Source organism: Dasypus novemcinctus, chromosome 6 (genome assembly GCF_030445035.2).
Source record: "Dasypus novemcinctus isolate mDasNov1 chromosome 6, mDasNov1.1.hap2, whole genome shotgun sequence".
In the NCBI taxonomy this organism is placed as follows: domain Eukaryota; kingdom Metazoa; phylum Chordata; class Mammalia; order Cingulata; family Dasypodidae; genus Dasypus; species Dasypus novemcinctus.
The window spans coordinates 133,314,963-133,329,544 of NC_080678.1; the positions used below are offsets into that span (position 1 = coordinate 133,314,963).

General features: G+C 49.9%; 1 protein-coding gene across 1 annotated transcript in view; it reads right to left on the minus strand.

Moving 5' to 3' along the window:
• The window catches only part of LOC131278957 (FERM and PDZ domain-containing protein 2-like), a 39,582-nt gene that overhangs the window by 11,489 nt on the left and 13,511 nt on the right, over positions 1–14,582 (minus strand). Inside the window, 5 exon segments of the mRNA XM_071215583.1 lie at positions 7,934–8,031; positions 8,138–8,424; positions 10,054–10,201; positions 12,458–12,543; positions 13,773–13,866. Of these exon segments, the coding sequence (XP_071071684.1) occupies positions 7,934–8,031; positions 8,138–8,424; positions 10,054–10,201; positions 12,458–12,543; positions 13,773–13,866 (713 nt within the window).

A 14,582-nucleotide genomic window follows, 5' to 3' on the forward strand; every position in this document is an offset into this window, starting at 1 on the left:
CTGAGTTAGAATCTGAGTCTACCAGATTCATTGTCTTTGATCTATTTTACAACTCTGTGTGAATAAATATTGTGGTTCTTTGAATTCTCTTTTCAAACCAGCGTCCTCCCTCAGTGAATGAGTTAAATAAAATCTTTAACATGTATTCATTTTTATATCTGCATTATGGCCATGATTTTCCCTTTTGTTGATCATTCTTTAATACCACCATCCCACAGCCTACATGAATTTTGCTAGAGCGCACAGACTTTCAGGCCAGTTCTCACCTGTAACAGAGGAATCTTTACTTCTGCCCCCCACCGAGTGGCCTTGTGACCTCTCTGACTGTGCACACCCTACTGTGAGAGGGGCACAGCCCCAAATATCCAAATCTGCATAAGTATTTGGCTACAAACCATAACCACTTACTACTCAGCTGGTATAATGCATTATAATGTATTATAATGATATAGTACATGATCAAGGAATGCCCAAAGCAGAAATGTGTCATGGATGAGATTAAAAAATATGTATATATAGCAGTTATCCTATTTTCTTCAGCATGACTTGGGGAGACCTCCAAACCTCACTTTGAAACCATTCTCTCCTACCAAGTCTTCTCCAATGCTCCCTCCACAGCCATCCTCCAACCTCTTCAAGACTCCAATCAAGAGAGCCTGCTGCCTTTTCATTATCACCATCTCCACCTGCAATGTCCCCACTTTCCCTCTTATCCATGCTTAGAGCCCATGACTCTGCCCAGTAACCACTCCTTTCAGAGGAAACCCCAAGCTCCCATCCTTTGTGCTTCTGTCCTCATTATATGTAATGTGCAGGCATTTTAATTCCAGTACCTGGTGAAACCACATGCATACACCATGTCTGCTTTGGAGCAACTGATCAGATTTACTTCAAATGTATGACTGCAGATCTCAATGGGCACTCAAGTGCCAGATCATCTTTCTCTACTTCCTTAATAAATTCAGTGTCTGTGGTAGTTTGAGACTGCATGTACCCCAGAAAAGCATGTTCCTAAAGCTAGTCCATTCTTGTGGGTGTGAACATATTGTGGATGGGACCTTCTGATTAGGTTGCTTCAGTAACATGTGATCCAGGGTGGGTCTTAGTCCTCTTACTAGAGCCTTTATTAATGGGATGAATAGGGAGACAGAAGCAGGAAGAGCCACAAAAGCAGGATGCTGAAGGCAAGGAAGCCCAGAGGAGAAGAGGCCAGCTGATACCGCCATGTGCACTGCCATGTGACAGAGGAGTCTAGGATCACTAGCAGCCATCTTTAGAGAGAGAATACCTGATGGTGCCTTGGTTTGAATGTTTTTCTCAGCCTCAAAACTGTAAGCTTGTAACCCATTGTTAAAAGCCAACCCATTTTGGTATATTGCAATTTGGCAACCTAGCAGACTAAAATCATCTTCCCTCTCCTCAAGTCTCCAATAACTCAAAAGTTGACTTGGCCTCTTTCTTCACAGTAAGAATGGACACAACCAGATGAAATCCTCCATCTTCCCAGAGCAAATTCTACCAGCCAACCTGCATCTTATCCCCATGTCCTCCTCTACCTCTCATCCACCCAATTTCTCTGCTCTACTTCATAGAAAAATTCTTCAAGTGAATGTCTGTACTTACTATTTCTGCATCTCCCCCCTTCTCTCCTGTACCCACCCCAACCAGACTTCAGATGATCACCCACTCAGCCAAAAGGAATCTCTTTAATCAGGGTTCTAATGACCTACATCTTTCTACAGCCAAAGGACAACTCTGTTCTCATTTCACTCTACCACACAGCAACATTTGACACAATTGACCCCTTGCTCCAACTTGAGGGCTTTCTTTTTTTTTTTTTTTTTTTTTTTTTTTTAATTTTTTAATTTTTTATTGACTTTGTAATAATATTACATTAAAAATATATATGTGAGGTCCCATTCAACCCCACCCCCCCACCCCCCCTCTCCCCCCCCCCAACAACACTCGTTCCCATCATCATGACACATCCATTGGATTTGGTAAGTACATCTTTGGGCACCTCTGCACCTCATATACATTGGTTCACATCATGGCCCATACTCTCCTCTATTCCATCATGTAGGCCCTGTGAGGATTTACAATGTCCGGTGATTACCTCTGAAGCACCATCCAGGGCAGCTCCATGTCCCGAAGACGCCTCCACCTCTCATCTCTTCCTGCCTTTCCCCATACCCTTTGTCCATTATGTCCACTTTTCCCAATCCAATGCCACCTCTTCTATGTGGACACTGGATTGGTTGTGTCCATTGCACCTTTATGTCAAGAGGAGGCTCAGATTCCACCTGGATGCTGGATGCAATCCTCCCATTTTCAGTTGTAATCACTCTAGGCTCCATGGTGTGGTGGTTGTCCTTTTTCACCTCCATCTTAGCTGAGTGTGGTAAGTCCAATAAATCAGATTGTAGGTGCTGGAGTCTGTTGAGGCTCAGGATCTGGCTATCACATTGTCAGTCCAGAGATTCAAATCCCCTAAATATATCTTAAACCCCAACATTAACTGCACCTCCAGCACATTAGCATGAAAGTCTTATGAAGGGAGATCCCATCTGAGTCCAGATTCATCACACATAAACACCATTTCCAAAGAGGGGCCATCTGCCCTGGTAGTTAACCCCATCGGCCATGACCATAACTCCCATGGGTCTCTTTAGCTTGAGGGCTTTCTTTACCCAACTTCTAAGCTCTGCTCTTGCCTTGCTTTTGTACCCCCTCCCTGGCTCCTTCCTCTTGGTCTCATTTCTCTGGACCATACCTCTCAATATTGCAGGGTCCCATGACTCACTTGTCCCACTTCTTGTCTTTACCTGTACTCCCCCCCAAGGTAACTTTATCCAGTTCATGGCTTTAAACATCTATGTGCTGATAACTCCCAAATTCACCCTCTCTAGCCCTGACTTCATGCCTATTCTCCAGAAAAGAAAAAAGAAAAAAAAAAAACTTTCTTAGTGACATCTCCACTAGATGTCCTGTAAGCATCTCAGTTTTACATGCTGTTGAGAATGCTTCTCCTCCATCCACCCCAAGCTGCTCAGCCTGAGCATCCCTTCTCTTACTTAGCAAGTGATACTACCATTCACCCAGGTGCCCAAACCAAACTTCCATTGCTTTCTCTCATAGCCTATCAATAATCCCATGATTATTGATACCTCCAAAACGTATTCCAAATCTGACGCCTTCTCACTTATGATTCTGCTCTAACCCCAGTCCCAGCCACAAAAATACCTATCCAAATGATTACAATAGCTTCAACCCATTTCCCCCCTCCAATCCATCTCTACCAGGAATCCATGTGATCTTACTAAAGTAGAAATCAGATGAGGACACGCTCCTGCTTGAACCCCCAGTGGCTTCCCATCATTGCCAGGATGGAATTAGTACGTACTATGACCTACATAGTCCTACCTGATCCCAGTCCTGCCTATCCCTGTGACTTCTTTCCCCTCCATCCTCCCTTCCATTCACTGCAGCCCAGGCACACCTGGCTTCTCTCTGTCCCTCAAACATCCAGACTCATTACTGTCAGAGAGCCTTTGCCCTTGTTGTTCCTCCTGCCAGGAATGACCTTACCCCAGATCTTTGTCTGGATGCTTCTTTCTCATCATCAGATTTCAAATACTCCTCCCTGACCACACTAGCTAATCCCCAGGTACTCTCAGTAGCATCATCCTACCTGATTTTCTCCAGAGTGCAGATCCTGATCTCAAACTCACTTCTTTCATCATGTATGTACTTGTCTCTCCCCCTACACTAGTAGGTGTACTCCCCCAGGACAAGGGCTCTTTTTTGTTCACTGCTGTGTCTCAGATACTTGATGGAATATGTGCAAGTCCCTTAACTTCTACCACCTCAGAATCCTCATCTTTAAAACAGTATATCAGTACCTACCTAGGCAGCAATTGCATATTAGATTAGATTAGAGAGTGCAGGCAGGTTTCCAGACAGCACCTAGGGTACAGCAGAGGCTCAGGAAGTCTGGGTCCCTTCTCTCTTCCCTCTTTGTCATTCACAGATTTGGAAGGTGTAGCAGTTTGATATTATTTATGAATCCCAAAAAGAGATACTGACTATGTTTGTAAACTGGTCTGTTTCTCTGAGCATGATACCTTTGACTGTATAAGAGTCAGCTGAGATGCCTTTGATTAAATTATGTTAAAATTAGGACTTTGATTCAACACACATCATTAGGGCCTGTAGAGTTGAGTTGCTGCCCCCTTGGTGGGCTATATAAATGGATACTCAATCAAGAACACTGAAGTAGATACATGGAGAGGAACACAGAGGAAGAGAGACAGCTCCATAGTCATGGTAGAAGCCCTGGGAAGAGAGATGAACCTGATAGTCTACAGCTGACCTTGTGAAGAGACCAAAGCATCTCAGCCCAGAGAGAAATGAGCCCTCCAGCCTACAGCTGAGATCAGAAGAAGCTGGGTGCATGGAACCTTAAGAGGAAGAGGAAGGCTGAACCCTCACAGACATCTTCTGCCATCTTGTTTCAACATGTGGCAACAAAGTTTGGTGAGGAAGTAACTTTGAATTGGACTCCTTAGGGCCTTGTGACTGCAAGCTTCTATCCCAAATAAATACCCTTTATCAAAGCCAACAGATTTCTGCTACCTTGCATCAGCACCCCTTTTGGCTAATACAGAAGGTTCTCAGAGTTCCTCTCCTTCACTCAACAGGTTGACTCTTCTCAAAAGCATCCCCCCCAAGTCTTGACTCTCCTCTACTTAAACACTCTGATGGCAAATAATTTACTCTCCTTGGGCAGTCACTGTATTTTGTGGATAGTTCTGGTGCTAAAAACTTTATTCTAGAATCCGAGGCCTAGAGAAGTGAGGTAACTTTCCAAGGCCCATGAACCAGCTAGCAGCAGAACAAGTTCAATAGATGCCACAGATGCTGCTTCAGGATGAAGACACTTCCTCAGAGGTGCTGGAGGCTCACAGCTAGCCTTCCACAGGAATTGCCCTCAGCTGAAGGGGCTCCCTCACCCTAGGTTTGCCCTCTCCCTGGTCAGTCTATCCCCCAACACTGGTTGATGCTGAGATGCAAAGGCCCAGGTTCTCCTGCCCCTATTCAGGACAGCTCTTCCCTCTCCCAAGCTTCTCACAAGCTTCCGCAGGGTCAGCTGAGGGTGCAGGGGCAGCTGCACCATTTTCAACTTCTCTGCCTAGTCCTGCTTCCCTCCCCTCTCAGGTGTGGTTCCAGAGAGCCCTCCCCAGAAACTTCCCACCCACCAATCTGCTTTAGTCTGTTTCCTGCAGACCCAATGGACAGCCTCAGGCAAAAATCCTTGACTTTCCTGCTTTCAGTGCCTCTTTTCTTGGCACAGCACCACCCAAGCCCTCATTCATATTTCAGGAAGGAGGACATCTGTCCTGTTTTTTTTACACTTCAGTCCTCAGAATGAAGTACCTGGTTTTCTGTGCTCTGGTTGTGTGTCTACTTTCCTTTTTCTTTATTTCTGCTCCTGGAGGCCCAGACTGCTGGAGAACCTGGCTCTAGAAGTTCTACAGTGAAGAAATAAACATCTACAGGAAAAGTCAAATGTCACAAGAGGCAGAAGTAGGGAGTGGAAGCCCAAAGGAGCAGGCAGAGATGCCATCTCATGAGCTTGTCCCAGACTGCGGTGGATGTGCACCCGTTTGGACGTGGTCTTGGTCTTGGTCCACATTCTGGTGGCTGTGGACCACTGTAAATAGGGTCTCCTGAAGATGTTACTCCAGTTTAGGTGTGGCCCGGCTGAATGAGATAGGGCTCAAATCAGATTACTGGAGTCCTTTATAAGCAGAGAGAAAGTCAGACCGGAAGAGAAGCCACAGGAAGAGCGAGAAGCTAGAAGTCAATGGAACCCCAAAGAGAAAGGAGACACAGCTGCCATGGGCATTGCCATGGGATGGTAAAGCCAAGGAGTCCCAAAGATTCCTGGCCAGTCAGAAGATACTGGTCCTGGGAGGACGCTCACCATCTAGCTCTGAAACCATTAGCCAATAAAGTTCCATTATTTAAACCAACCTATCTTAGGGGATTTGTTTTAGCAGCTAGGAAACTAAAGCACAGACTAACTGAGCATGGGGACCAGCTGATTTCCTACCCTAGTGCGAGAAGGAGGCCTACAAGCAAGGACGAGCTTCTCAGGACCCACCACGCAGGAAACCTAATACCTGAGCCCGAGCAGGTGAAGAGGGCAGAGTGTTCCGTGTCTTACCTGCCATCCCTGGCCAGTCCCAGCCTCCTGCGGGGCTCCTCAAAGTAGATGGAACACCTCCTAGGGGAAACCAAAGTGTGCGGTGAAATCCAGGGCTGGGCACATCTGTGGCCACCAGGTGGGCACAAGCTCCCTCCTCTCCCCCACTCTCCCCACGCTCTCCCTGGCGCCTGTTTCCTCTCCCCCCTCTGCCCATCTTGATCTGTTTCCCGGCTCCAGAGAACCCTGCAGAGTGTAAACTTTTCAAAATGCAAGGGGCAGACGCTGCAGCCCGGGGTTCCCGCAATGGGCCCTGTGTGGAAATGGGCCATTCCTATTTGTGCCAGGACCTGCAGCTACTGGTGCTTTTTCTTCAGAGAGGGTGAAACAGACTCAAACACGTGACCGTCCCATCTCGACCCCTGGCCCCCCAGCTCACCTCCATCTCAGGGGCCACAGGCCCTTGCGGTCTCTTCCCTGCCACATTGCAAGAGCCTCCTCTGCACTCCTGCCTCTCCAGGGTCAACCCCACGCCCCACGTTCCACCTCGCTCGAGGGTGATCTTGCCAAAACGTAGCTAAAACCAAGCCCCCTCTGCAACCACCAGCCTGCCCTCCACGTGGGCTCAGCCCCTGAAGCCCGTTCCCACCTGCCGTGGCCTCTGCCTTCAGCCCCCGGCCCTTGCCCCCTGTGCACCCACATCCTAACCCCCACCAGGCGGAACCTCTCAGGGCCCCGGGCACGTTTCCCCTCCTGAGACGATCTGATATTCTCCCTCCATGGGCCCTATTTCCTCTCCAGCCCAGGATTTCTTGGCCTTGGCGCAGGACATTTGGGGCCAGCGCACTCCCTGCTGAGCAGACCTGGCCCGTACACACTGGGACACTGGGCCATGCCCGCCTCCACCCACCAATGCCGGGAGCACGTGGCATCCACCTGCGCGCACATGCGCATCCACCTGCGCACATGCGCACTCACGCCCCAGCTGTGACAGGCGAAAGTGCCTCCAGACCTTGTCAAACGTGCCCTTAGAAGCAAAGTCCTCCCCGAGACCCTCAGATCCCCCTTAGCTGCACAGGACGCCCACGGAACACCCCTCCCCACCCCAACTCCCTGTGCCCTGGTGCAAACACCGCATTAGGTTTCTCTGTTGTTTTCTCTCATGGACTTATTGCCTGCGGTCACTGTTGTTTCCTTGTCTGTCCCTGGCACCCCCACCATGAACTCCAAGGCCTCAAGAGCTGTCGCCCTGTGTCACCTGCAGTGGCGCTCAGAGAACGGCTCTGGGCTTAAAGCGTCAGCCCGGGGCACAGGGGCGGCAAGAGACACAGGGGCACAGGGGCTGGCTCCCCACCACAATGGACAGGCCTGAGCCAGCTCTCTCTGTCCCTAGGGTTGGGTCACTCCCTGGCAGGCTTAGGGCTGGGTGACCGCACCCCACCGTCACCAGCCCAGGCTACTGAGCTCTGCCTTGAGCTTCCCAAACCGTTGCCCACTCCTTTCTCCAGCTCCCCTCAAATGACCTGCCCTTGTCCGGGACTCTGGCTGACACCATATTTCCCTGATATTTTGAACTCTCAGTATGAGAAGTGGCCACTTCTTGCCCTCCCCATTTTTCGCTGACAGGAAATCAATGTAACACTACACACCAAATGCTGTAAATTTGGTGGAGGAATCAGGACGAGGGCAGCGAGGCCATCGCTCTAGTCCTTTCAGTGCCCTTACTCAGCTCCCAGAACCTTCCAGAGTGTGAGGAGGCCTCGAGCCAGCACGGAAGCCAGGGGTTTCTCATCTGTTTCCACGACCTTCGGCAGCAGCAGGGCCTGCTCAAGGGCAGATTTTTAAAAACCAAGATGGAAAATGAAACGGGAGGCTGTTCCACCAACTGCCGTCTTTGTGTGAGGGGAGATGCGGCTCCACGCGTGATACTGGGGAGCCCAGGGTGTCCCCCGGGGTGGGATGGAGCGGCCTGACGACAGTGCCGCCGTGGGGTCCCCCGGGGGCTGGGAGGTAAGGCCTTGGGGACCTTCCGTAAACGGCCAGCGTGACGTCGCCGGCGGAGAGCGCCCCGTTCTCCTCGGCGGGCTGCCCCGGGAAGAGCCTCTCCATCCTCAGGAGACTGTTCCAGGGGACACCACAGCTTTCACTTTCCATCGGCTCGCAGCTGAGTCCCAAACCACTGGAATTCTTTTTCAGTTTGATCTCGAACGTACAACCTGCGTGGTAGGAAGTCAAGCAAACAAAATCCTTCAGTCGATGGCATGGATTGGGATCCGGCCTCAAAATGCAAATTATCAAGGAGATGGATGATTTCTAGTTCACATAGGAAGACTTCATTTTCCTCGTTTTTAATATCTGAGTCCATTACACACGGTACAGGTCAGGGCTGTTCAATAAAAATAAAATGTGGGCTACAAATGTAAGCCACAATTGGAAGTTCAAAGCTTTCTAATAGCCACCTTTTTAAAAGAGTGAAGGGAAACATAAAATAAATATTGATCATATGATTTAATTGGATATTCCAAAATAGTACCATTTCAAAGGGTCATCAAAGTGACACAATTATTGAGATGTTTTACATTTTTTCTTGCATACGAGGCTTCAAAATCCAATATTTGTTTTATTAATTTGAGTTGGCCATACTTCAAGTGCTTAACTGCTGCAGGTAACAAGTAGCTGTCTTAACTGGAGAGTACATTTATAGTCAACAACGTTTACAGTTTGACATATGTTTTGTGCCCATGTACAACATACTGGCCCTTGGTAGAATTTGCACCACATATATTCCTGTTGCATCAATTTTTAGTATGCTTGAAATTCAATTTTTGCCTAATTAGACCATGCTGACTATTATCATCAACTCTACGGACAATATTTTTCATGGTCATTTTGTTTAGCTGTGTGGCCTGTGTGGGCCAATGCTACCAAAGATGAGCATAGCATCTGAAACCTAGCTACTCCCCCCCACACACTGCCCTTCCCATCCTGCTCGGTGCTCAACACATAGAGGGGCAGAGCACGGCCAAGGAGCGTGACTGGGGCCAGAATGAGAGCGTTGGAAGCAGTCCAGGTGGAGGTGTGCTGTGCGGCCAACTTTCCCATCCCCTCAGCTGGGATCCTCAGTTCAGTTCATACTCAGTTTCTCCAAGACAGAGTTGGGGTGAGCAGAGGAACAATGAAAGAAGAAGCCTCCTTGTTTCACCACCGAGTGCTACCCTCAGTCACAGCCAACCATGCCCCCCTGATCACCTCCCCTTCTGTCCAACGTGCAGGTCCTGTCGCAGGACTGAAAGCCTCTACCACGGGACTGGAAAATGGCTAAGTACCACATTACGGTATTGTAAGGCAATAGGCACTTTCTTAGCGGGAAACAAAATCAGGAGGGGTGTACAGAGAGATTACCCCTCAGAAGGCATGTAATTATGCCACTCTGAGCTGATGGTGGGTTTGCTGTTGAAAACAATGACAAGAATAAGGATAGAATTCCCGAGCATCTTCCCCTCTCACCTTGCCCGGCCAGTCCTCAGGTCCTTGGCTACAAATGCCCTGGTTGGAATGTCATCCTTAAATACCTTCGTGCAAATGCTCTGGCCCAAAAGTCTTAGGAAGGCTGAAGGGCAGGATTAGGTCTGGTAATCATGTAGGGACAATACTTTTGTTTTGCAGAACTATATATGACTAGCTTGCCTCCCAACCCCATTAGAAAGCCAGCTGCATCATCTCCCCTGGCCCTCTTCTTCTGAGAACAGAGAGGAAGCCTCCCTGCCTTTCCCCTTTGAGTTGATATTTCAAAAGCAGCACCCGATGACAGGACAATAGTAACACTCAGTTCACTCTCCTCTCACCATCTGTCACTGAGACACAGCTCGTGGGCCTGCCAGGCAAGGTTGTTACCAAGGAAACAGCTGAACGTACATCTCCCATCCTGTCATTGGCAGAAGGACTCTGCTGAGCCATCCTGAGGCCTCTGCTCTCTAAGACCAGCCTTGCAATCTACAAGGAAGGGTGAGCAAACTCAATTCACACTTCATATGGCAACTGGGAGGCCCTCCCTTCACCCTGCAAATGCTTCTTAATTTCCTGATGCTTGCATTAAGCTACTTCACTTGAATCTCAAATCAAAATCTCCAATCTATTTGGTGGGATCCAGACCCATCTTTCTAGCTCCCTGTTGGACAAGTAAGTATATGTGGGAGTAAAACGTGTCCCTCTGTTTCCATATTCAAGGCCAAACCCATCCCCTCTCCTCCTTCCCCCTCTTTGCTTTGCCTCCTCCCTTTGCAGTGGCTCTCAGCATGTGGACCCCTATGCAGTGAGGCTCCCAGGGGCTGCACTTGGAGTCATCTGGCTCTCCCCCTTCTGCCCTCCAAATAGTCACCTGGTTTCTCAGGCTTGCAGGTCGTACATCAGAAGCAGCCCCCCCAGTGCTTCCCCTTTCCCCATTTCCTCCCCCAATGCCAATGCCCAGCTGGACTGGGCAAGAGCCAGCGAACTTGGCTTCCTGGGTCCTGCCTTTGCCTCCCTCATCCCCACCCCCTCATGTCACCAGTGGACTGGCCTAAAACAAAAATCAGTCGTGCTACACACTTGATTCAAAGTCTCCAATGTTTCCCACTGCCCCAATCCAATCCCCCAGCATGGCACTCCCTCCAGGCCTTTTCCAGTCCGGCCTTCAGAGGCCTGATTTCCTTCTGGTTTGATTCCCTACCCCTCTCCCCCATATGGTCTATACCCAGTTGGGGTTCATGGACGAGTAGCTGGGCCCCTCCTGGCAGCCTTTTAGAAATGCCAACTTCTATCCTGGGGACATGGCCCTGCCACCATCATCTCCTGCAGTCATCATCCAGCGCAAGCCTGTGATCCCAGGGTGACAGCTCTTACCTGTTGTCACCCCCACTGAGTCAACCAGGTAGCAAAGTTCTACAGGGTCGTTCCTTGAGCACAGTGCCCAGCACTTAGTAGGTGCTCAGTAAACATGCACTCGGTGAGGTAGAGGGATAAATAAATTAAGAAATGAACACAAGCACAGGCCAAGTGCTCTGCTCACCCAGGTGGGCCCTGGCAGTGGGAGAGGGCAGGAGGCGGATGCACTGGGAAGCTGCTTCAGAAGCAGAACCTGTAGGTCTTAGAAACCAGCTGAAGGTCTGGGGGATAAAGAACAAGAATGAAGGGCTTCCTTTCACCAGGGAAAACAGGGAAGTAAACAGTCGTAATTTGAACTGAAATGCAGAGAGCAGGATGCTTGGGAGCAGAGGGCAAGGGCAATTACTCCAGGCTGGAGAGGTTAGGGAGAGCTTACTCAAGGAAATAACACCTGACGTGAAGGCTGACGCTGTTAGCCAAGTGACGGTAGCAGGGAGGGGGGAGATGGAAGGTGATGGCCCTCCTGGTGCTAGCCATGTCATCATTTCTTCTTCTCGTAAGAACAGAGGGTCCTAATAAATCGCTTCTCAAGATATGTCAGACTAAGTTGCCAGGGTAAGTAACTTCACCATAAATCAGCAGCCTGCTTTGGGAGAGGAAGCCAAAGGGACCAGAACCATGCCCTGCAGTTGGCTGGAAGGGGCCCTGGTGGACCTTCAGTCTCTGCTGCCTTCCCAGTGACAGAGAAGGCAATGCCGGCTCTGAGGCTTGGACACTGGGTGGTTACAGAGCCCACCTTTAGGCAGAGGACCCAACAAAATAAAGTCTCTTCTAGGTTGTGCCTGTACCCTGCCTGGAGTCAGGAGGAATCAGGAGGACCGCTGTGTGAGTCTCCTGCCCTGGGTGTCCTGAATTCCCACCTCATTGTGACTCAAAGGCCCTGGTGGGCAAAAATACAAGGGGATGGAGATGGGCATGCTCTGGGCAGGGGCTTTCACCATGTGCGAAGGCGAGGAGGGCAGAGGACTGGGGATGAGAGCATGAGCAAGCAGCACCCGGAGACAAGCTGGAGAAGCCATCGCACCCCACCCGTTCCATCCTGCTGTCTGGTCCTGGAATCTAGGCAAGCAACAAGGAACTTTTTCAAGGCTATTTGTAGGGGCTGAGATTTTCTGCTTGGAAATAGCTGTCTGTTTCCTCCTGGTTTCACATCCCCATAGAAAAACCGTGATAAGTGGAAGAACAAAAAAGAAAAAAAGAGAGAAGGAGAAGAAATTTTGTTTTCTTTCCTGCCTCCCTCCCTCCCACTCAGAGGCCCCTGCAGTTCCTGATGCCATCCAGGAAAGCTCTGGAAGGAAGGAAAGCCTCCGGACAAGGCGCCCTTACCTGCCCTGAACCCTTGGGGCCCGGGACAGCCTGCCTGTGGGTGAGGCCGCACATGCTCGTTCCATCCACCTAGAGGAGCCGGTCACCTGGGGGAGGGACAGATGTTGCCCTCACATCCCAGTGCTTTGGCAGGAAGGCCTCTTCTTCCACACCCCTGCCCCAGCACCCTGCCCAGGACCTCAAGGAGGGGAGGGGAAGGCAGAGCTATGCGGTGTCCCTGCAGAATCAGGGGATCCCTGCCTTGGCCAGGAGCTGCACCCCACTCTGAACGCCGGGCAGATCCTTTCAGTCTATCCTTCCAAAGCATGTAGGGAAACGGACTTTGGCCCAGTGGTTAGGGCGTCCGTCTACCATATGGGAGGTCCGCGGTTCAAACCCCGGGCCTCCTTGACCCGTGTGGAGCTGGCCATGCGCAGCGCTGATGCCCGCAAGGAGTGTCGTGCCACACAAGGGTGTCCCCAGCGTGGGGGAGCCCCACGTGCAAGGAGTGCACCCGTGAGGAAAGCTGCCCAGCGCGAAAAGAAAGAGCAGCCTGCCCAGGAATGGCGCCGCCCACACTTCCCGTGCCACTGACGACAACAGAAGTGGACAAAGAAACAAGATGCAGCAAATAGACACCAAGAACAGACAACCAGGGGAAGGGGGGAAATTAAATAAATAAATCTTTAAAAAAAAAAACAACAAAAAAAAAACAAAGCATGTAATCAGTCAGCGATAGAAAAATCTTTCCATCACTGGCTCACAAAATGGTTAAAACAGATGGGCTCACCCTCATCCTCGCCCCCATTTCCCTGAGAAATGGTTTTGTCAAGCCTCTCAGGGGTAATTTTTATAGCTCCACGATGTGCTTTATTTCAAAAAAGTTTAGGGAGTTGCCATTGAGATGGAGGACACTGGAATTCTAGGGGACATGAAGATAAGGAAGATTCTAAGTGCCCTTTCTGACTCAATTCTGACAGTTTTGGAGAATAAGAGAAAATTAGCCCCTTCCTTTAGAGCCATGGGCCACGAGATAGGGCCGAGAAAAAGCTGGCAAGATCCTCCTCAGCTATGAAAGTGAGTCACAATGCAAGGGAAGCACATAGCTTGCTTTACATCACTTGCCGATATAGAGCATCCAATGCCCACAGTAGACCTATCTTGGGCAGGGCAGGTTAACTTACTTCCTTTGCAGGTGATGGAACCAAAACCAGGAGGGGCACTCTGCTGGCACGAGGTTTCACAGAGCGGAAGTGGGCGAGGCCAGGGTCTAAAGTCTGCCTGCTGAGGCTGTTGGCTGCAGGATGCAAATTCCGCACTAAGCGCCATCTCTTACCCTGCAGGATCCACCCTTCCCTGGCGGTGGGCCCTCCAGGAATGATGGACTTCACCTAGATGCCTCCATAGAGCACACGCGTGGTCGTGCCACCCTGGAAAGCTGAATCTCGCAGCTCACCACCCTGCCGGCTGCCCTGGGGGAGGCCCTGCCCGAGCTCCCTGATGAAGGCAGCCCCACCCGCCTACCACTCTATCCCAGTACCTTACCGCCTTTGGACACTGTCATATGTTTTCCTGTTAGTTTAGACTACAGCACCCATGGAGCAAGAAGGGTAGGAGCTCTCAAGAATGCATTCCACGTGCAGGAGCTTTGCCGTATCCCCAGAACCCAAGCTGGGTGCAGGGAAGGCTCTCGGGAATTGGAATTGCATCTGATGCACAGCACATCTCTCCGTGGGTAGAAACCAATGTGGCTGACTGTGGCTACTGCCTGGCGGCTGGAGCCTGGCCCCTCTCATGTTGGTGGATAGTTTGTATGTACAAAAATAGAGTTAATCTCTACATAGCATGCTGCAGCTCATTTTTTTTTACTTGACAGGAGATGGTGACCATTTCTCTAGAGTTTAGCAGATAAAGACCTAATTCTATCTTTTTCTTTCCAATTTACTTTATGCAGGTAAACACACATATAAAGATATTTACAATGGAATCATACTATTCTCAAAGAATTTCTTTCTCCTTCTTCTTCTCCATCTCCTCCTCCTCCCCCTCCCCCTCCTTCTCCTCCTCCTCTTACCTCCTCCTCCTCCATCTCCTCTTCCTTCTCCTTCTTCTCCACCTCCTCCTCTCTCACATACAGCACTACTTA